At 38.1% G+C, this 24,684-nt stretch overlaps 1 protein-coding gene across 3 annotated transcripts in view; it reads left to right on the top strand.

Annotated features, from left to right (window-relative positions):
- Window positions 1–24,684, top strand: part of LOC136883521 (sortilin-related receptor) — a 698,235-nt gene that overhangs the window by 468,792 nt on the left and 204,759 nt on the right. For all 3 annotated transcript variants that reach the window (XM_067155885.2, XM_067155884.2, XM_068229722.1), the window contains exon 22: window positions 1,941–2,086. In XM_067155885.2, coding sequence (XP_067011986.2) covers window positions 1,941–2,086 — 146 coding nt within the window. The remainder of the gene's footprint in view (window positions 1–1,940; window positions 2,087–24,684) is intronic.

Raw genomic sequence — 24,684 nt, 5'->3', positions numbered from 1 at the left:
GCATCTTTGCACTGCTGATACGTACCTGAACATGTGTTCCATGATAAATTTTTATATCGCATCGACACAGATAGGTCTTACCCATAGGAGTGGGAAGGTAAAGTACAGCTCTGTGGTCTGCCGGTGGGAAACCACGGCCGTCATAGTGGAGTTGGATCCTGCTATCAAGGTGCCAGTGACACGACTCGCTTGGTTTGTTCGGAGATCTGGTCTCGTTCCCAGTAGAAATCCTCTGTTTTTCTCACGTGCTTCATGCATTGTTGCACAACTGATACCTACCTAAACATGTGTTCCACGATAAATTTTTTTTTTTTTTTTTTTTTTTTTTTTTTTTTTTTTTTTTTTTTCCTACATTGCTTTCTACTTGCGCCTGCATAAGCTCAATAAGGTTACATTCTCAATGGTATGGAGGTTATCGAATTGCACTCTGCCAGGTTTCTTGTGCAGTTTTATCTATTTCGTATGTTCCAAATCCGAGTTCGCACAATTGTATGAGTTCACATAATTTAAGCTTAACCCTGCACTTGTCAAACTGAATAATATTTTCCCCTCTCATAACCAGTTGTGCATTTGCACTTCAGGACTATTGATGTGGGAGCTTTGTACAGCTCGCGAGCCTGATAACTCACATTGTGCACCACAATAAAAAAGCTTGACAAGTATATTGGGGATTAACTGCTTTTTGAACCACTTCAAGAATATATCGCTGTCCATTTCCTAATTGTAGTCTTTGATAGATTTACTCTGAAAACTAAGCAGTGTCTTTTTCATGAAACAGTCTTCATTGCCAGCGTGAACTGCTCTTATACGAGAGTCATTTCCACGGGAGACTTTTCAAAGAGATCACTGACCGATTTTAAGATTTAGCTTCCCTTACAGCCAGTAAGAACTGTTATTTGAACTAGAAATACAGACATCGCAGTGTGTTTCATTCTAAATGATGTTAGTTTGGTGGGGTCTCGTGAAGAGAGCCCTTTCTGCATTTTTCATGTAAAATATTTCCTGTTTCACTACTAAACAATCTTCTCCCTCTCATTTGAGGTGTACTGTACTTTGCATTCTCGTATTCACTTCCAAAATATGCATGAATATGACAAACACCAGTTCTTTCAAATTAGAATGCGTTAGTTCACACACAGTTTCAGTTAAACAGAACAAAAACAACAGCAAAGTTAGCACATCAATACTTCTTCTTTCCGTATGGACTCTGTTGGATCATTTGCCTTTCTAACAGACCATATTGCTTTTTCTTCTGACCACTTAGTCCTCCATTCTCTGGCTTTACTGCCCATCTATTTATCTTCTGATGGTAAATGTTTCTGCCCACTATTTCTGATGTTTATATCTGGGCCTTTTCCAGATCGTTTTAACACCTTGTTCTTCAGTTTTTCAGGATATATCAAAATCTTGAAGACGATAGTCTGTGAACTTGTCCAAAGAATTTCAGTCTTCGTTTCCTGATGTCTGTGGTAAGGTTGGACAGTCTTTCCATAGCTTTGTGTGATTTGAGTCTGACCCTTCTTTTTTCTCTGGGCCTAGAATGTTCCTCAATATCTTCCTTTCCTCCTTCAAGATGTTTTCCAGATCACCCTTATTATTAAGTACCAGGATTTCACTTGAACAGCACCTCAGGTTTAATCACCGTATTATGTTTGATTTTTGTATGTATGGACATTCATTTCTTGTTGCAGATGTCACGGGTTCTCCAACATGCTCTTTTGAGTTTTTGTAATCGGACTTTCTGTGCTTCCTTTTCCAACCCTGTTGGTTCTAGAATAGTTTTTTTTAATATACCACAGTAATTTAATATTTAAGGGAAATTTCTTAGTTACGATACACATAATGAATAATGTGGGAGTGGCAAAAGAGTACCGAAATTGCTTGAGTTACAAAGCAACTCAGACTTCCTGTCCTTATAATAGTTATTTTCTCTATTACAGATGGTATAGTTCACGGATGTGCACAGGGCCGCTTCCTGTGCGACTTCAACCGCTGTCTGCCTTCAGCTCTGCTCTGTAATGGTAGACAGGACTGCTACGATGGCTCAGACGAGAACAAGTGTAGTAACCACAGCCAGGTTCTACAAGTAAGTGAATACATCTGTTTTGATGGCTGTCACTCAGGTAAAAAGTCTTTTTCTTAAATGATTCCAAACAAATTGGAAACTTATCAAACATTTCCAATCCCTAATTCCTCTCCTACAAGATGACAGGGTGCTCATTTGAGTGAACAGGGAGTCCGCCAAAAGCAAATGGAGAACGATCCACTGAACAGGTGTAGACATTTCAGAACTTCCAGGTAGAAAGCAGCATTACCTGATGCTCTTTCTGGGTGACCAGAATGCACATCATTAGTCAGTGTTCTGCTCTCGCTTCTCTGCCCCCAATTAAAACAGGAATGGTCCATAGCCTGTCCCTTGAAAACAGTCTTAGGCATTTTTCCCTAACTTGAAGCAAACACTCTGTCCGTGTAAATCCTTCGTAGCAGAGAGTATGCTTGACGCAGTTATAGCGCCGCTTCAGATGCTCTGAACAAGTTAGTGGGCACCGGGGATAGAGTATGGGAAGTACAATCATTATCTTTTTGAACCAGCTCCAGTTTCCCGAGTGCGGTGAATGATCGCTCTCCATTTACTTCTGTCCATATAGATGTCTTCTTCCAGACCTTGTCCAGCTAGGCAAAATATCAAGAGGTCGGCCAAGGAAGTACAGTCAGTTAGTTAAATGACTAGACCCCTTATGTGAACACACAGGCTCCTATACAATTTGATGCTAGAAAGAGCTCCTGCTTCGAAGTAGTTCCAGATTTTATACTCAAAGATGGCAGAATTGTTAGGAACCTGAATTGGAATATGTTGGGTTTAGCGTTGTATGAAGATAAATTCAAGATTCAATAAGAAATACAATATTGGAACTTGTAGAGCATTTAAAGTGCTTGATTGTTTATAATGCAATGTGAGCAATCCCAAAAATAAGTTCTGAGAGTCCGTTTTGTCCAGGACTTCTTAAGAAATTAAATACAGTGCCAGTAGAAAGATACTTGCCATAGTTCCTTGTCACCCCCGTGACTTTTCGAGGCAAAGAAAATTTAAAAAAATTAAAGCTCGCATAGAAGATTCCCCCAACTTAATTTGTTAGAGACCGCGCGAGTTGGCCGTGCGTGTAGAGGCGCGCGGCTGTGAGCTTGCATCCGGGAGATAGTAGGTTCGAATCCCACTATCGGCAGCCCTGAAAATGGTTTTCCGTGGTTTCCCATTTTCACACCAGGCAAATGCTGGGGCAAAGGCCACGGCCGCTTCCTTCCAACTCCTAGGCCTATCCTATCCCATCGTCGCCATAAGACCTATCTGTGTCGGTGCGACGTAAAGCCCCTGGCAAAAAAAAAAAAAAAAAAAAAAAAAAAAATTATTAGAGAAGAAAGATTCAGCTTCGTAAGAGGTGTAGGCCATACTGCACCTTCAGTGACATTACACAAATAGGTGAATAGTTTTGTCCGTCCGACCTGCGCAATGCAAGCATGCGTCAGTCACTCAGGATGTTTGTGTAATGTCACTGAAGGTGCAGTATGGCCTACACCTTTTATGAAGCCGTTCGAGAGGAAAAAATTTTGACGTCAAATGGCGTCGAACTAACCTAAAATGCTTTGAGTAACCATGGCATGACGACCAAATCAAACAACTATGGTCTATAATAACTCTTAGAACACTCAGTATTGAACTTCCGCTTAACCCCTCAGCGCCGACCTCTATACGTTGTATAGACTCTTTTCTTCCGTAGCCGCCGACCTCTATACGTGGTATAGACCCATGCATGGTGTTGCATTTATGGCTATAGCGCAAATAGTTTTGGAGTTATGGATTTGCAAATTGTTTTGTTTCCAAGAAGAAATGTTGGGGTTTACCAGTGTTATAAAATAAGAATGAAGATCGTTAAAATGTAGTTGTTTTTGATAGGGTAAATATTTGTCAAGTAAGTCTGAGCACTAGTAGTCTCTGCTTTTTTAAAGCCTTTTTGCTTCATTCTTTCCCACGTAATAAAATAAAGCAATGATGATATGAGAAGTTTGTCTTTTCGCATGATGTTCTTTGCTCAATTTGTACATTGAGAGTGCAAAATTTGTATCATACAGTAGAATTCCGCTGTAACGAACACCAGTATAACGAAATTTTCAGAATAACGAATAATTTTTTTGTTCCCTTCCTTTTTCCCTATTTGTTGTATGTTAAAATATTTCATTTTAACAAATTTCGTAGTTTCAGTTTAACGAATTAAAACTGAGCTCTTTTCTTTACCAGTTTGACCATATTTTCTCAAATTAAAACCAAAATTCATCCTGTTTTATGACCAACGTTTTTCTTGTTACATTAATTCGTTATTCAGACGATATGATCGCCATTTTCCATACATGCACCGTACGCGATCGAGAAGGCGTATTTTGTGTAACCAATACTCTTCGCCCAGTTCTCACATATGGTATGGAACTTATTTGGGAAAGACTAACGGTGTCCGACCTTCGAACTATTGAAAATGTAAAGGCCAGATTTCTGAAACGAATACTGGGCATCTCCAGAATGTCACCATCACGATTTGCGTATGAATTATCCAAAGAAACTTTTTTACGGGAAGATTTGAAAATAAGAATGCAGCTTTCACATACGCAGCGAGTAGTAGTTCTCCAAGAGAGAAAGAGAAAACAAGCAAAAATCAGCCTGGATTTTTATTCAGCTGATGCTATGATTGACCGCAGCTGGACCGGTCTCCAAATAATGACGTGAGAAGTGCTTTGAATAGGCTGGCGGTACATGAGTTTCACCATAGTCTATGCCGGCAATCAGACTTTCATGAACCGTCCCTACATTGTGTGATAAACATTGCGATCGCTATCATTTCAGCAAGTGCAACAAGAGAACAAAATCTTCACTAGAATATGCGAAAGATTAATGTATTTTTTCTTTTAATGCACATTTGTACGCTATTAAATAAATAAATATGCTTCGCCTGTCATCCAATGTAAGACGTCACTCTATTAGCTGAGTAGGAGCGCCAAGTTTGCAATCCACCAATGAACGCTACGCTTTGCGCAACCAATAGGCTTGGCCCATCAACCAATGTAAGACGTCACACTATTGGCTGGGTAGGATCGCAATGTTTGTAATCCACCAATGAACGCGACGGATGCATTGCATGTTTCTTCTTTGTATTTAATTCGCAAAGCCTATTCAAAGCACTTCTCACATTCTCTTTGACTTCTCATGTCATTGACCGGTCCAGCTGCGGTCCATCAGATGAATAAAAATCCAGGCTGATTTCTGCTTGTTTTCTCTTTCTCTCTTGGAGAACTACTTCTTCTTGCTGTTAAGGTTATATCATTAAACTTGCAAAATTCGTGTGCATTTCGTTAAATAAATAAGTAGGTAGCGTACATACCATCGCAAAAGGATAAGCAGAAGCGACAGCAGTTTTCGTTGAGTGAAAAACGTAAAATACTTGCGGAAGTAGAGAAAGGCGGAAAGAAAGGAGATGTAGCGAAGAAGTATGGCATTAGCCCGTCAACACTTGCTACGTTTTTAAAACAGAAAAGCAAGATAGAGGAAAACATTGATGCTGATGCCCTAGGTCCACAGCGTAAGATCAGGACAGCGGACTACAAGGAGGTGAACCAAGCCGTCCATACGTGGTTTGTGGAAATGCGGAGTAAAAACATTCCAATAAATGGCCCACTGATGTGCGCGATTTTTCGCACGTTCGCTTGGGTCACCTGAGTTTATGGGTAGTGCTGGTTGGCTTCATAGGTTCCGGGAGAGATATGGCATATCCCACAAAATTATAAATGGTGAAGCTAACGATGCCCCGAAGGAAGTTGCGTCTTCATGGCGGCTGGAGACTCTAAAGGATGCCTTGAAAGAATATTCGCCGGCAGACATTTATAATGCAGATGAAACTGCTTTATTTTATAAACTAATGCCGAACAAAACCCTTGATTTTAAGGGAAATAAGTGTTTCGGGGGCAAACGTTCAAAAGAACGTATCACGGCTCTTTTGTTCACCAATTCCACAGGGACGGACAAACTGAAGCCTCTCATAATTGGGAAATTTGGGAAGCCAAGGTGCTTCAAGGGGGTGCAACATTTGCCCTGTGAATACAGGCACAATTCTAAGGCATGGATGACATCTGTGCTATTCAAAGAGTGGTTGTTGGACTTGGAACGTCGGATGAATGCCGAAAAGAGGAGAATTCTTCTATTATTGGACAATTGCTCTTCTCATAATTGTGTGCCTCGCCATTTGGAGCATGTAAAAGTTTTATTTTTGCCTCCAAATACAACTTCAATTCTGCAGCCGCTGGATCAGGGTATAATTCATGCAGTAAAGCAGCATTACCGAGCTCGTGTAGTCCGTCGAATGCTGTGCAACGTTGCCACGAATAGAGCCATTAACATCAATATATTGGAAGCAATGCAGATGTTTAATGCTGCATGGAAATCCCTGAATGCAGACATCATCACAAACTGCTTTAGAAAAGCTGGAGTGGTTTTTACAGAAGACGTCGCAGAAAGTGAAGTGTTCGATGATGTAGAAACCGAGGAGAATTGGAAGCGTTTGTGTACAACATTGGATGTGCCATCTACGGTAAGTCTTACCGACTACATCAATGTAGATAGTGATGTAATAGTCCACAAAGAAATCACAAATGAGGAAATTGTGGAGGACATTATGAATGATAGAGATCCATGCGATGAGGAGGAAGAGGAAGACAGCCCCCAAAATGATTGTGATCGACAGAGCTTGACTCTGCAGCAGGCAACGAACATGGCACGTAGCCTTCAGGATTTTCTCGTGTCACGAAGTGATGTGCCAGAATCTGTTTTAAATTCATGTGCAGTGGTTGGTGACTATTTGGAACGAGCTTTTGTGTCTGGATCTGTTCAGAAGAAAATCACAGACTTTTTCAAAAAATGATGTTCTGGAACAGTGTGTGTAGACTTGCTGGTACAATGTAAAAATAGATTTTCTGAAAACATCTGTCAGTACTGTAACTCTTATTATTATAATGGTATTTTGAAGTTATATAGATCCTGAAGCTGATATAACAGGGCAGATGACCTCGTAGTTCTGGCCCTAAAAACAACAATAACTAACGGATATAATACTAGGTGAGTTCTTACGAATTGACTTATTTCAGTATAACAAAATTTCAGTATAACAAATTAATTTCAGAGGTCCCCAAAATTTTGTTATACTGGTATTTTACTGTATTGTCTTTATTTCTCGGCTTGTAATATTTTCGTAATTCTCCACAAGCGCTCTGTGTAGGCATCAGTTAGTGCTGCTTTCTGTCATACGATACGAGAACCAGTTGTTCATGGTATATATCTCGCTTGAAAGACGATGTCTCGACCTTTTATCTGATATATGTATCGAGTTGGTTTGTTATTCCCCTTATTCAGATTCGTCCTGCTGCTTTCGGTCTCGCTGCAGCTTCATCAGTCCGTGTGACGCGCCGCGCTCAGCCGTCGTTTGACTGACAGTAATGTGCTTGAAATATTGTATAATTTAGATGAAAGTTTAGTCGGAAGTAGTAGTGACAGTATTGGTAGCAGTGATAATTAAATAAATGATGCGGCTGTGGCAGATGCAGTGGTAAATGATGAGAGTGACAATCAGGAGGAACCAGTACTTGGAAATTTCGTGCAGGAGACTATTGATAATTATACAGGTCAAAGGGAAGTTTTCAACAGTAAATTTGGATTCCTAAATTCTCTAATAATATCCAGACAAGTCACAGGGACAAACACTGAGCAGTTAGGCCTATCTTATCGGGTTCATCTGGAGGAAGGTTTGTTTACATATTAAGCTCGCTCGGTCGGGAAACGAAATATTCAAGACCGGCGCGCATCAGATAATACAGTTCCAAGGTTACAGGAAAGACATTTTATCATGAAATTATCACACAAGGGTGAGAAATACAAACCTTAGAGACGTATCATGTGTTCAAAACATGGAGAAAAGGCGACGTCGGTGTACTGCTGCCAGGAGTGTGACGTGGGTCTCGGTCTCGAAGAGCGCTTCGAACTGTATCACATGAAACTAAATTATTAAGGTAATGTGAAATAATTATGTCATTATCTGCATGTACATAGTTCTATCATAAGGAATTCAAAATTTCGTGAATATCGGGCTACTCTTACACTTGTAGTAACGCTTTAAGTGAATCAATGTATTTCAGTCGCGCGTAGTTGAAATCTCATCCGGCCGCGGGGTAGGAAGCTCCTAAAATGGTTGCGACACTGAGGGGTTAACCAACGCAGCGCATTCTTTGATATCAGGTGTTTTCCACAATGTTCTAAATCTTATTTTCAAATCTGACAAAGAGTTGAATTGACTCTCTAAATCTCACATACACATAAACTTTCTATCATAATCCTATGACTTTTGAATGCACTAAACAAACACCCAAAAACGTGTAATACTGCACATACGGTATCTGGGTAATTGCAAAATGCAGAGCCCAACAAAACCGCCGGCGAAGAAGAAGAATAAGAAAAAGAAGTTGATTTTTGTTGTTGTTGTTGTTGTTGTTGTTATCAGGTGTTCGCTTTATTGCTAAGTACAGTATAAGCCACAAGAAGGAGACGTTATCAAGTGATTCAGTGTTTGTCTTGCCCGAGTTTATTTCACAGTTATTGTTTTACACTTGCGTTTGTTGTTGGAGTTGTTAAAGTTATTGCCGCTGATTCGTCAAATTTATTTTTGTAATTTGCTACGTTTTTCGTTCTTGTTATGCGAGTCGAGCGGTCAAAGTGAATTGCCGCGATCTTCCTTTCCCGTCGTGTGTATTTGTTAATCCTTCTTTGTTATTGCTTTATTGTTTTCCTGCTAATAATGGAAAAAAAAAAAGGAAAGAAAAACTTTCACTATGGATGAGAAAGTTAGAATATTAGAAAAGGTTGATTCATACCGCGGAACACATGTTTAATTGGCACGCGAATTGCAGCTTCCTATACCCACGCTGAATACAATTGTGAAAAACAGAGCAAGCATTACATCAAGTGCTTCAGAATGTGGACCAAACTCCAAGAAAAGGAAGTATGCGTCATACAGCAAATACGAGAAAATGGAAAGAAGAAGATGTACAATATTATAGGGAAGGATCCACCTTTCAATACTCCGTAGTAAGTTGAACTAAAAAGTAGTTACGACCTGTTTATTGGGACCAGTTTCAACACATTTCAAGTGTCAAGTGAATTGCTACGATATGATACAATGTTAATTTTTTGCCTGTGTTCAATATATTAGTTGTTTTAAGATCTTCGCTAATTGGCTGATGATGACACTTGAAATGTGTTGAAACCGGTCCCAAAATACAGGTTGTAACTACTTTTTAGTTCAACTTACTACGGAGTATTGAAAGGTGGATCCTTCCCTATAATATTGTACATCTTCTTATTTCTCTATTCAATACGGAACAATCGTGAAGTTTTTAACTTTAAAATGGAAAGAATTGCAAAAAGTTGGTTTGAAACTTCAGGAGCCACAGGCATTCCAATTGATGGTGTGCTCTTAAGGGAAAAGGGGCTTAAAATGACAAACACACTTGGCATTGAAAATTTTGTGGGGAATCTAATGCAGTTTGTGAAGGAACTGTGGAAGTAATGGATCGATGGAAGATCGCAGGAGCTGACCAAGAATTACGAACCTAGATGAAACTCTGTGTGTTGGCCAGCAAGACTTTGGCATTCAAAGGAGAAAATGCCATAGTGCGAAACACAGTGATGTTGGGAGCCAATGCTGATGGCTCTGAGAAGCTCCACCCCTATGTGATAGAGAAATCTTGTTGTTTCAAGAATGTGCAGTTATTACCTACTGCCTGTGATGACAACCATAAAGCTTGGATACCAATATAAATGGTCCGTTATTGGACATTATAAATTTTCCACCTAACTCATTCAAGCTCATAAAGCTTGGATGACCTCAGATTTTTTCCGACAGCAGTTAATTGCTCTGGATTCAAAAATGGGTGTGCAAAATAGGAAGATAGTTTCTTGAAAGCAGGATTTTTCAAAAATCATCCCGAATCTCAGCTGCCAGAAGAAGAAGAAGAAGAAGAAGGAGAAGAAGGAGAAGAAGAAGGAGAAGAAGAAGAAGAAGAAGACGGCAGCCTGCTACCTGATGTATGGAGAATGTTGCAGTCAGACTGCACTACTGAAGATTTTCTTTGGGTAGATGATTCTGTGACCACTGCAGAGGAAAGAAGTTTGGAGGAGTTGGTTGCTGAGCAAACACCAGTGACAGTGATGAAGCAGAGGAAGACAGTGAAGTGATGCCTACCAGTGCTGATGCACGTGCAGCAGTAGATGTTTCACACAAGTATCTGTCATCTTTTCATAACCTTCATGAGCTTGATAAACAAATAGAGGTCATAAGAAATAAGAAGTGTAAACAGAGATCAATTCTGGACTATTTTGGTAGGAAGCAGCGATCGTGTAGTTTTTCATCTGGAATAAATTTGTGTTATTGTTATACATTAGTGGCAATTAAAATATTTCATTCAGAGAAAATATTACATCTTGGATAATTCTATAGCCATTCTCAGAAAGTAACAGCTGTATATTAAAAGAATATATTATTCAAATTTTTAACCACCTACCAGTAACCTTCTCATGACCAAAGGATGAGCAGAATTACAAAGGCAGTGTAGTCAACAGTTAATACAGTATGTAATTAACTTGCATGGACCTTTATTTGAGGTCATCTTCATTATCATTTGAGGTAAGTACAGTAAATCGATTGAGATAGAAATACTCTATAAATTAATAATAATATATCTGTGTAACATTTACCGCCTTTCCCAGAGCATTTCTGTATATACCTGTACAAATTGTTTCCCACCGTTTACACTTTCTGCCCTTTTACATTCCCCCCCCCCCCCCTTTAACACCAGTACTCCTTGGTCCCTTGAAAAGTGTAAAAGAGGGGTAATTCTGTAGTTGATGTACTCGGAGGTCTAAGTTCAATTCCTGGTACTGCTAGAGATTTAAGAATGTCAGGAAGGTTGATATGACTTAAAATGGTGCATGCACCTCACCTCCATTGCAGGCATGCCTGAAAACAGCTGTCACGTAAGTCAGCCCAATACAGGTAATTTTTGGTTTAAAACTTGATAAAAGCAATCCAATCGTAACGATTGTTTTATTCATCAACGTACCTAACATATTATAAGCATCCTATACAAGGGACGCATGGAATGAAACAATATTATAATAAAACGTATTACCTCTACACCACAAGCTTTCCTATTATTGCTTAAGAGATGTCATACCTCGATGACAGCTATTTAGGTAAATCCCAATGTGTTAAATGTAGAGAGCAAGCTTTCAACAGCTGCAGATATCAAACAAATGCTTCCAGTTACTATGTATTTTTGGAAGTACAACTCCTAACATTTGCTCACATGATCCCAAGTGATCAGCTGGTGGGTTGGCACGCTTTCTACTGCGCGGCTTTATTCTGAAAGTTGGCTTCTGCTACACGTACACCAATTAGGAGAATACAGAGACCGGGCGAGTTGGCCGTGCGCGTTGAGGCGCGCGGCTGTGAGCTTGCATCCGGGAGATTGTAGGTTCGAATCCCACTATCGGCAGCCCTGAAAATGGTTTTCCGTGGTTTCCCATTTTCACACTAGGCAAATGCTGGGGCTGTACCTTAATTAAGGCCACGGCCGCTTCCTTCCAACTCCTAGGTCTTTCCTATCCCATCGTCGCCATAAGACCTATCTGTGTCGGCGCGACGTAAAGCCCCTAGCAAAAAAAAAAAAAAGAATACAGAGACAATCTCTAGAAACATCTCTGAATAGGTTCTCACTGTTTGGACTCTAATCGACAAAACTAATGTAAAAAGTTTCAGAAAGACCGGGATCTCGATGGCAGTGAAGAGGACATCATTTGTAATCATGACAACGGCAGTAGCAGGAAAGTTGGAGGCACAGAACTCATCTGACAGAGACAAATGACTGGCATTAAGTTCTCTTGTATTAATGTTGCATAATTCGATATATAACACAGTATGTTCAGACTTTATCCTGTTTCTCTATGGGATCTAATATGAAGTGGGATGAATCTTCATAGAGTTTTTATGACCAGATGTCTTTCGTGACATCATCCTCACCAGAGGAATGAATGGTGGGAAAAGAGTAAATACAGCTGATTACCGTATTTACTCGCATATTAGTCCTTCCCCCCCCCCCCCCCACTTTTACAGCCAAAAAAAGTAAAGGGGGTCCAATTTGTGCAGTGAACACATGGTGTCTAGTCTATGAAGAGCTATAAATTGTACATGTAAATATTCTACACTATTCTTTAACAAATTTATGAGTGTATTTGAGTTATATCGACTATTTTCGTTGGAAGGCAGTATTTCGAAATGTAAAAAAAAGACAATAAATAGTGAACATGAATTTTAGGCCTACATATAAAGTAAATATAGTCTCATATCGTGTCATTCATTTCATCTCATTAATTCCTATGATGAGGTTGATGTCAGGAAGGGCATCGGGTCGTAAAAACTCGCTACGAAGATTCGTCTCGCGTCATACTCGACCCTGTAGAGAAAAGGGATAAGGTTATCATATTATCATAGTATGCAGTGTTGATACATAAGAACTTAATGGCCAAGTCATTTGTGTCTTGTCAGTTGAGCACTAGGCCTACCACACAGTAAAACTGAGTAAACCTGATCACTGCTTTCATTTGAATTGTGTTGCCAGCGTCCCTGCTACCGACATGTCGTCATTCCAAATGAAGTCATTTTCACAGCCATCTCGTCAGCCATGCATCGAGATCCCGTCTTTTTTGAAACTTTTAAAAATAGTTTCGTTCCCGTCCAAACAGTGAGGGGAGATGGTCTGTGATATTCCCAGTTGATGTACGTGTAGTAGAAGCCACTCCTTCCGAATAAAGCCGTGCTGTAGAAACTAGAAAGCGTGCCAATCAACCAGCTGATACCTAGCGTTATGTTACGAGTTGTACTTCCGAATCATTTACAATAGATTACTACATCTGATGGAAAGTAATACGTATTCAAGTTATGAATATGGAAGCGTTCCTAAAGCTTTGTACAAACCATTACCCATATTACTATTGAACAAAACATAATTTATAAATCAAGTGGCTCGTCTATACAGGGCGAATGCCAACTCCCAGATCAACTCAGGAACGTTTGGTTGCTGTAGGAAGTCGACATAGTTCGGCACCAACCGCAGCTGTTTTGATGTGACATTTGGTTTCAATTTTGAGTGTGTTGTCGGACTTCATCAATGTTTTAAATTTGTATTTTAAATTGAGACGTACCAGATTTTCTTTATTATTGGTTGTATGTGAGCATATGTTTTAGAGTTGGGTCGTGGCTGAAGATGTATGTGGTGTTGGACACTATACAAGCAAATGGTTCTTTGGATAACTGTGGCTGTTGAAAGTCAAACCCTTATTTTTAAGTGTTTTTTGTGCTTGTTCTCCACATCTACCTAAACAGCTGCAATTGAGATAAGAAAGACCACATTGTTTAGGTTAGGTATGTCATCAAGTGCCCGCTTAGTGCCAGAAGTTCCACGACTAAATAACAGGAAAGTTTGCCGCATTTATGGATATCTACAGAGGTGGTGGTAATGCGTTTTATCATAATGTTTAATTTCATATGATCATTGTCTCCATTTTTCTATTAACGCATAGAATGTTTTGTTTGGCATCTCCGGAAATCGTTAAGAGGGGACGTAAAATTGTTGTTATTGTACTGGCAATTTGCCGGGTAGCTCTTTGAAAAGAAGCAGGGGGCCTTAGGAGCTGGACAGAAAGGTACAATAAGATAATAATGCCTGAAATTTATTTCATTAAAGGGAATACTTGCTTTACTTCGTTAACAATATGCTTTAAGAATCAAGAATGATACAACAAGCGTTTGCATAGTAGTACAATCAACCAAGTTCTCACACATACTTAACCCATTAACATAGTACAGTAGAACCTTGATTATACGTTCCCGGAAACTACGTTTTCCCGTATTATTCCTTCAAATTACGTGGTCCCACGAGCATCCTAATTAAATCACATTGTAAAAATCCCGCATTATCCGTTCCTCAAAGAAATGATTTCCCGGATCAACCGTCCAGAAATTTCAGTCCCATCAACGCTAAATCCTCGATCACATGTTTTCCAAGAAACTGTATCTTACAAAAGGACAGCTATGGCATACTTACGGATCTTGGTGTTGATGTCCCGTCGTTGTGGTAATTTGAAGAAGTACTGTACCGTGCTGGAAAAGCGATCGGCAGTGAACTTGCATAAGGGATCTTCTTAGCATCGCATTCGGGTAGTATTGTTTAGAGAATCCTCGGAAATCATAAAGCAGAGAGCGCCCTCGACAATTGGAAGGAGACAGAGCACATTTCGACAGCTCTGTTTGAAGACGGAATGAGTTTCATCAAATGTTCGTACTTATCGAGACCAGAACAGATGTTGCACCTTACATAATGTACATAAAGCCATGGGAGGTTTTGGGATTGCCTATTGCTGTTTTTGTCCTAATATAAGACTGGGAATTTCACGTTTTTTGTGTTAAAATGTTATAAAAGCCGCAGTCATTTTATTTGCGCACGTTACATTAAAAAACTTTGTATCATTTCACACTCGTACCGACTTATTCAGCGAGCGCACTTTCCAGGTGAGCATAAGGTCACGAATAATCATAATTTTGGAAGTGTTAATAACATTTTTTCTCTTTCCAATTTGATTGTGATTAGTGACGGGCGGAACGAAATATAATGCATTCGAGAACTTGAGGATTGATACTTTCAAAACCATATTCTCGCGTTCAACATAATCATTACATAAAATAAATTTCATCGTAAAGTCTGTATTGTCGTACGTATACTTTAAGGTTAAGTTTCAATATTCCACCTTTACAATACCATAAGTTTGTTTATTTATTTAAACAACATTATTAAATAATACGGGACATGTTTCGTCTAACTTGTAAACATCATCAGCCGTAAGATATTCAAGAAAAGGCTTTAAAAAGGACAAGGACAGAACAAAGACAATAAAATAAATCGGTTGTCGAACACGTCAATCAAAATAGCGAGGATGTTCCAGATTGTTCCAAGTACAAACATTCAAATCCTGTTGATGAAAAAAAAAAAGAACTTAAATTCACATACATGAGAACGATATAGTAAAGCTTGTTGTTAAAATTCTTCTTGAGTGTGCCGTTGATATGCAGCAATCAGGTGCGTCGGCAAAAGCTGATAATGAAGTGTATAATGTTATTGTTATTGTTGTAGCATGTGTAGGGAGTCCAGAGAGAAGATGTAAAAAAAGTCATATTGGTGCAAAGTTGACATTTCTTATTACAACTAGGTGGAATATCAGATCGTATGACGTACGTTTTCTGCACCAGCACCTTTCATACTTCGAGAGAGTAAATATATGGGAAGCATATAGTCTTTTAGCAGGGTTAACAACCGTTAATATGTAAGTACAATTTAAGGTCAGTTTAACCATATTTACATTTATTTGTCCCCCAAATCAATAAGGACGAAAATACCTAAGTCGAATTAAACTGAAATACATAGTACTAGAATTTGAACAACTCTTAACTAAATAAGCTTGTAGTAGGTTCCACCTTTTCAATACATTTACAATGTTGTTATCTGATGTTTACAACATTATTTATTACAAATTACAGGACATGTTTCGGTGTACAATTTTTAACACACTCATTGTACTGCAGCCGTCAAGCGAAGCAGAATTCCAACGTATCCAAGATTTTAATCTTCAGACACGAATGAGTTTTAACAAAAATTACGACTCAGATTTTAACATAAGAAGTCAATTTACAATTGTTTTTAATAAACTAGAACTAAGGAAAAAAAATTAGTCAAATTTTCAACATTATGATGATAATACTGTGTTTTGGACGTCAGTGTCTTAGAATTAACGGATATTTCAATTTTAGTATACACTAGTCATTCATATTGTTAAACTATCAATGTGTTCACAAATTCCTATGTTTATGTAATTTACTGCTTAATTTCAGAATTATAATTAAGCATAAATTTGTCAAAGCAAATTAACAATGACAGGTCTGAATCTTGAGATGATTACATAGGCTGAGGATGCTTGAAATCAAGTGAAACATTTCCCTATAAAATAGTGTTCTAGCATTATGTATTTCTAACAACATAAAATCTATTGTATTGAAAAGGTGGAATAAAAAAACACAATATTGTAAGCATATTATGCTGAATTATTACATTAAATTTGATAATATCACACAATTAATTTACTCTCCACAAATTGAGTTATTTTTGACATTTAATTCACTTTCACAGAGTATTAACTCACAATTCCAAGTTATCACACATCAGTTGACTGATTTATGACTTTATGCTGTAATTAGCTTTTATTTTGGTACGATTAATTTTTTTGAGTTCTAAAACTTGTTTACTGTAATAGTTTCCTTGCTTCTATTTGCTCCTTTAAAGAATATATTATATCTTATTTCTTATGAAAATAAATGAACTGTCAGTTAATCCTGACCTAATTCAATCTCATCATCATCATCATCATCCTAAACCATCTCCAGTTTCCCGGGTGTGGTATGTGAGCCTCCTCCATCTCATCCTGTCCTTGTACCATTCTTCCTCCACCAACTTGTTCCAATCATGACCTCTCAGCAGTGCATCGCTCTTAACTAAATCTATCCATTTCCCACGGGTCGTCTTCCTTCTACCTTTCTGTCAAATTCCTTCCTTGCAGTTCTGTTTACTGGCATCCTCTTCATGTGACCAAACCACTTCTGTCTTGATATCTGAATCTTATTGAGGAGAGAATCATCTATTCCTACTTCTTCTCTAATTTTCTCATTCCTAATCTTGTCTTTCCTGGTTTTCTGGATCATAGTGCGTAGGAATTTCATTTCAGCTGCCTGAAGTTTGGAATTATCTCTATTGGTCAGTGTTGTGGTTTCGAGACTGTATGTAAGAATTAGTGTATAATAGGACTTGTGCAATGTCATTTTTGTTTTCATAGGTATTAGCTCATCCCACAGCAGGTGTCCTACCTGGTGGTAAAATTGTGTTGCCTTACTGATTCGATTGTTCACCTCATGTTTTGCTAGGTTGTCATTTGATAGAACGCTACCCAAGTATTTGAAAACTGGAATACTGTCCATAACATGACTGTTGATCCTGCTCCTTCCCCATACACTTTCATCACCACCATCTTGGTTTTGCTGATTTTTAAACCATATTTCTTAAACTCCTCATTCCAGCTTTGCATTCTCTCTCCCAATTCCTCTTCTGAATCACTCCAGATCGCAACATCATCTGCAAATGTGAAGGCTTTGATATCTCCATGTTCTTTCCTTTTAATAGATTTCATTACTACATCCATTACAATAATAAATAGAAGTGGTGACAATGAGCTGCCCTGCTGCACTCCTCTCTTTGTTTCAAACCAGTCCGACGAACCACATCCTACTTGAATACAACTTCTGTTCCCACTATACAACATTTTCACTTTGTCTATGAGGCTGTCTCTCACTTGAAGTTCTTTCATGCATTGCCAAATTCTTTCCCTTGGTACACTGTCGTAGGCTTCCTCAATGTCCAAAAATATTAGAAATAAAGGCTTGTTCTTCTCCCAGTATTTTTCCATTAGCATCCTAATTGCAAATATAAGGTCTGTAGTTGACCTTCCTGGTCTGAAACCATGCTGCTCTTCTTCCAAAATTGGTTCAACAATATCTCTGATTCTGGTCTCTATTATTTTTTCCAATATTTTCAGGACATGAGACAGTAGTGTGATACCGCGGTAATTAGTACATTTTCGTCGGCTTCCTTTCTTGAACAGAGGTACAATGATGCCCATCTTCCAGTCCTCAGGAATAGTATTTTCCTCCCATATCTTGTTAAGCAGTCTGTAGAGCCATTGGATTTCTGGAATTCCCGCTGCTTTCAGCATATCTGCACTTAGTTCATCTACGCCCACTGCCTTTCCTTTCTTCATGCTCTTGAGCGCATTTTCAACCTCAAGCCATGTAATTGGTGGTTCAGTTGTGGTTCCTCGACTTGGCTCTCCTCTATCCGTTATGTTTTCTGTATCTCCATTCAGCAGCTTTTCGAAATAGATCTTGGGTTCTTGTTTAATTTCTCCCTCTTCTTCTGCCAGAGTTCCATCATCACGTTCTATTGCTTTTATGGTCTCTTGATCCCTTCGCTTTTTTTCACTACCTAATTCAATCTACCACAGAATAATATCAGAAAGGACAAAGAATGCTGGAATAATCAGATCCTCCATGGTGAACATGAGGTCTGATAAAAAAAAAAACACATTTCAATGGTATCGCATGAAATAACATGTTGAAAATATTCCAAACTACTCATCCATTTGTTTTCCCACACACAAGAGACAAATTTTATGAATAACATTTTGACTCCTACACTTTATGTTTAGTCATTATTTTTACATTGGACAACTAACATAAATTTATCAATCAGATGACCTTTCATTAAACATCATTTACAACCATCTGTCTGATAAAACATGATCAGACATGTAAATCATGACTTTAATAAAGCTATCTGTTATTCAACGATGGTATTCTCCAAAGGTTGTCTAAAACAATAATTATGCATGTGGCCTGGGCTAAGATATGTCAAATACATGGTCGTTGAGCGTTTCTTTAAACGTATAATCATTAATCATTGCTAAACTGCAACATATGCTCTACATTATAACATGAAAGCATAATGTCCACTACAGATGCTTCACAATAAACCTATGACTCAGAGTCTGTCATCTCACTGGCAAATATAATAATAATCTTTATCCTGCTGTAACTTTTTATATTTTTTAAATTTTTTATTTATTTATGTTTTTTTGTTTTTGTTTGTTTGCCTGTTTTCTTTCTTTCTTTCTTTCTTTCTTTCTTTCTTTCTTTCTTTCTTTCTTTCTTTCTTTCTTTCCCCATCTGGAGATTACCCCTGAGGACAAAGTGAAGACAGTATGAATATTAAAGTACGGCAAATGTGCTACCAACTCATAATTACTGTTATGTTGTTTGGACAGAATATTTCAAGGCAGTCACTGCAATTTCTTTTATTAATGCCTGATTGAGGTTAAATGATTTGTAGAACTGGACCAAAAAGAGAGGAATGGTTTCTCACATGCCAACCATTAATCCTATGTCTTAGATATCATCCAGCCGGTATTTTTGTTGATAGAATGGGATGGTTGGTTCATATGTTCTCATTTCCTCATGTACCTCATTGGCTCGTTTTTCGGATGTCTCGAATCTGATCGTCTGATCTTTTGGTGGTCTTTGAAGGCTATCATGTCACTTCGACGGGTGCTGTCTGTACTAGAGAGGCCATGAACCTCCTTGAAGACTGTAAAGCCCGAGTCCCTTAACGCTTGAGCAATGGAAGGTCTTATTTTATAGTGCCTAGTATTTCGTAGAACTTCTCCATGCGAGCAGTAACCTAGGACGTGAGCAAGAGTAGTCTACCTTCTTGTGGCAATGGTCCTTCCTGGAATTGCTCATACGGCCGCTACATTACCCGTCATTTGGAAGGCATAACGCCATTCGCTACAAGATAACCCACTCGTTGGCTGGAGGGGGTGTGCTTTTCTTTTCTGTGGGAGATCGCACCACTTAGCAAATTCAACTTCTGTCAGCTTGTTTTTATTTTCCAGGGGTCTAAAAAATCATACTTTTTATTCAATACGCTGTCATCTGGTGTTAGACGAAGCCTTTTCAAACAGTTGAGGCTTTCTTCTTTTGGTTCCCTTGTATTTAGTATACAAGGATAGTGGATATCTGGAATTAAAAAGTATTCTAAGGGCATGAATGCGTTGAAGAACAGCCTCCCAACATGAACGGAATAGCCCTAGTCCCTAGGACTGTGTAGCATGGTGTCCAGCATATCAGCGGGAACTTGTAAGATTTCTTTCAAAGTGCATTTAAACATTTTACCTGAATCTTCGAGGAATTTTACAGGAATTTGTTCAGAGGGAATTGCTTGGAACTGGTAAATAAGAGACAGACAAATTGAGGTTTTTAGAATACAGAATTTTTTATTAGTTTGTAAAAGAGGTGAGGACGACAGAGATTCTAACTTGTTTTTTAGACTAATCATTGAAGCTTGAGCATTGAATGTGATAATAGTCTCAAAGTTCACTCCCAAATATTTGATTGATTCTCCTGGAGACATACTCTTGACGTTTCCTCCATAAGTAATGAGCTTACCTTGAACAATATTTATACATACTGACTTGGACAGATTAATATTCAAACCAATCTCATTGAATCCTTGAATTCCCACTCGTGCAAGTTTGAGGGCAGATTGTATATCTTCGCCAATGATGACGGTATCAGCCGTAAAGCCTAAGACAGTTAACGGCTTAAGGTCAGGTGTTGCGGAAAATCCCAGTTCTGTTGCCACAGGTTCCTCGTTGAGTTCTTCCAAAATATGATCCATTACAAGATTGTATAATGCTGGAGATTGCGCCCTTCCCGCGTCCAGGTACGACACAGCCAAAAATTTCCCGGCAGCCAGATGTAATCTCAGGGTATTTCTTCTCATAAGAAAAATATCTAATTTTTCTTCTTGGCTAGGATTAACGTGAATTCAGAGAAAAAGGTAGGGACTGCACATGGCAATTATCGATGAACGTCTCCATCCTATCGCATTTAAGAATAAATCTATCAAAGACCGCTTAAATTCAATGCAAATCACGTGAGAAACATCTTAGAAACTAAGTCTATCTACACTCAGCTGCTACAAATTATCACTCATTTTATAAGAAAATAATAAGAGAAAACATTAAGTTAACCATAAATTAAAGAATTGAGAACTCGTATTATCAAGGACTTCCATACTCGATGATTAAAATCAATCAATAATTAACAGTATTTTACATTTAAGTCAGCGCTAGCTTACTAATAAAATAAAATAGAACAAATTCACTGGTTCTGAAATGAACTTGAGCTTCCTCACACAATCATTTTTTAGAATTAAATCAATCATTCAATTATTATGTAAGTAATTAGCTTGCAAGAAAATTAAACAATTCAAATCAATCACTATAACACAACCACATTGTAGTTTAAAATGAAATATTTCCTTACAATTGATGAAATTTAAGTTTTTGCTATCTGAATTCGTTATCAAAGTTGCTCTCTGGCGAAGAAATGTTTTACAGTATGATGATTGATGGGCTAAGGTTTCCATCCCTTTTGCCTTCTAAATCATGGCTGCTAATTTACTAACCTATCATTTACAATTACTACATAAATTATAAATCAACACTCAAATTATAAAATAATCTACCTCGCTATTCTATCTAAATAATTCTTAATTTGCTGCTGTACGGCTCAATATGCATCCACTCACTAGGCTTATATTTAATATATCACATGTGCAAGTAATTCCATAAGTATTTACGTTATGATATCTCGGTACTATTTATCTAAGTCACTCCTAATATCTATATTGGCTTAACACGTGTTTCACTTCACATATGTTATGAGAATACGTCATAAGACACAAATATTTTAATATTAACAGCTGTATTTGACATCTCTAATCTCAACTATACATATATATCCACCATTTATACCTTACTTTGTGTCATTTCCAAGGTGTATCTCTCTCCTTGTGCTTGCATCGTCGATTTGATCCAACGTATGAATATTTTAGCATCTACCATCCATATATACATCTTGTAATCACCGTAACCCACATTATCATACTCAAATTATTTCATATACCTTCTTTCTTCACTATAAAACCTTCAATCAATTCCATTTCATCTTTCTCGATACCGTATTTCATCATTCATAACCTCTTCCATAATAAATGCAATTACTAAGACGTATTATTCTTCTTCATATAAATACTCCCTTAAATAGATCAATTCTCTTCCAATATTACGATGCTTAACCATAAATATTTTGTTCTCGCATTTAACAACATTACTTTACAAGGAATAACTCTTCTATATATTTCGCTTCCTCTCATACGTTTCACCTGTGACGTAATCATTGATTGAATGGTTTCACGAGATCCATAGATAATATTTAATATACGCTAATCCTTATATTCAACTGTTCGATCGTTTTCCTTCCTTCTCGTAAACTCAATTACTTTGGTAATTCACTTATTTTATGCATAGCCATACTCCACGAGATATCAATCACATGTAACACACTTAGAATACTTTCTACTATACGCATATGCCTAGCTTATGGTAAACACTTAGCTCGTCTTTTCGGTTGCTCTCCTCCTCCTCATCCTCCTCCTCCTCCTCCTGCTCCTCCTCCTTTGGCCATGGTCTGATGTTCGGCTGGCTAGATCATGGTATAGCTGTCGGTATGATCAAACAATGTCGAGAAGTAAATGTTCATTTTAAGAATTTCTTAGAATCCTTTTTTAAATATTCTGTTTGTTTTCTCTTGTGTTCTAGTTAACCAGTTCTCTATATTTGCGTAAGATCTTGTGATAAAAATCTACTATTTTAAAATTATTTGTTTTCTGAAAATTCAATTTATTCCTCGATTCTTTTTCTGAAGGAATGATTCTTTCCTATCCTTCTCTTCTTTTTCAACTTCTAATTAATGAGTTCCAATGTATCGCTAATCTTTCGTATCAGCGTACGTATTTTAAAAAATTCCCGTATATTACGCGGTTCTTATATTTTTTTACAGTGTTTTAGCAAGTATCTTGCCGTTTTTTCTTAATTTAGAACAGTAATTCTCCAGAAATTCTGTCATAATCTTGACTATTTCTCTTCTCCGATGCAGCAACAGCAGTTTGCTTCCTCTCGTCTCGAGTATATTTTAAAAATAATATATAATATTTTACTTGTTTATTTCCCTGACATTGCTCTGTTCCTCACCGCCTTTTAAAAGTAGACGATCCAAGTTAATCATGGCCTCCTAATGTATTCATATGTCAAGACTTTCTCGTATACAATCGTGGCCTGTGTGGTCTATACTTTTTCTGGACGCCATTTTGCAACACATCTAAAAATGCAATGCGCACAAGATAAATGCCTCTTCTAATCGGTATTGGCCATCCTGATGACAATAAGATGAACTCCAAGCCGTGAAATATAGGCAGATAAGACATCTAATCCGTAATGAATTATCTTCCCAAAACTTCCGCCAAATTGACAAAATAAATCATTAAATTTATGATTGAAATGAGTGGACTGCAAATTATTAGTATTCATATTATTAGAGATAATATTCAGGGATATTATTTCATAGAAGAGGAAGCCCGGTTTCAGTCCCTTTGGTCACCCTCAGAATGTTGGCTGGCAGGGTGCTGTACAATTTCTAATCACTAGATTGTGTGCCAAGAGCCTGGATTAAATTCCAAACGTCTCCGCAGTGCTCATATGAACTGACGGCATATGACGCTGTTGATTGTGATTCTTTCATTGCGAGCACAGGAGTAGGCTAAGTGCCGACACCGGGTGTCACCCCCTCCCTTCCTTCTATCATATCACATCATTCATTTTATTTCATTAACTCCTCTGATGAGGTTGTCGTCAGGAAGGGCATCTTTTCCCTCGGTACACTGTCATATGCTTTCTCTAGATCTACGAAACATAAACACAACTGCCTATTCCTCTCGTAGCATTTCTCAATTACCTGGCGCATGCTGAAAATCTGATCCTGGCAGCCTCTCTGTCGTCTGAAACCACACCGGTTTTCATCCAACTTCCTCTCAACGACTGATCGCACCCTCCCTTCCAAGGTGCCAGTGAATACTTTGCCTGGTATACTAATCAATGAGATACCTCGATAGTTGTTGCAATCCTTCCTGTTCCCTTGCTTATAGATAGGTGCAATTACTGCTTTTGTCCAATCTGAAGGTACCTTACCAACACTCCATGCTAATCTTACTACTCTATGAAGCCATTTCATCCCTGCCTTCCCACTATACTTCACCATTTCAGGTCTAATTTCATCTATTCCTGCTGCTTTATGACAATAGAGTTTATTTACCATCCTTTCCACTTCCTCAAGCATAATTTCACCAACATAATTTTTCTCCTCCCCATGAGCTTGGCTGTTCGCAACACCACCAGGAAGATTTCCTTCTACGTTGAGAAGATGTTGAGAATATTCCTTCCACCTCTCCAGTGATTCCCTGGGATCTATTATGAATTTAACTGAATTACTCAAACCACTGTTCATTTCATTTTTCCCTCCCTTCGTAAGATTCTTTATTACTGTCCAGAAAGGTTCCCTGCTGCTTGACCTAGCCTTTCCAGGTTATTACGAAAATCTTCCCTTGACTTATTTTTGGATTCAACAACTATTTGTTTCGCTCTGTTTCTTTCGTCTACGTACAAATCCCTGTCTGCCTCGGCCCTTGTTTGGAGCCATTTCTGATAAGCCTTCTTCTTACGTTTACAAGCTGCTCTCACTTCATCATTCCATCAAGATGTTTGCTTTTTCCCATCTTTACACACAGTTGTTCCTAGGCATTCCTTTGCTGTTACTACTACAGCATTTCTGTATGCCACCCATTCTCTTTCTATATCCTGAACCTGGTTACTGTCTACTGTTTGAAACTTCTCACTAATCATATCATACAGATCTGTTCAAATTATTAGAC

The sequence above is a fragment of the Anabrus simplex genome, chromosome 11, assembly GCF_040414725.1.
Source record: "Anabrus simplex isolate iqAnaSimp1 chromosome 11, ASM4041472v1, whole genome shotgun sequence".
NCBI lineage: Eukaryota > Metazoa > Arthropoda > Insecta > Orthoptera > Tettigoniidae > Anabrus > Anabrus simplex.
This window is presented reverse-complemented; position numbering and strand designations above follow the sequence as displayed.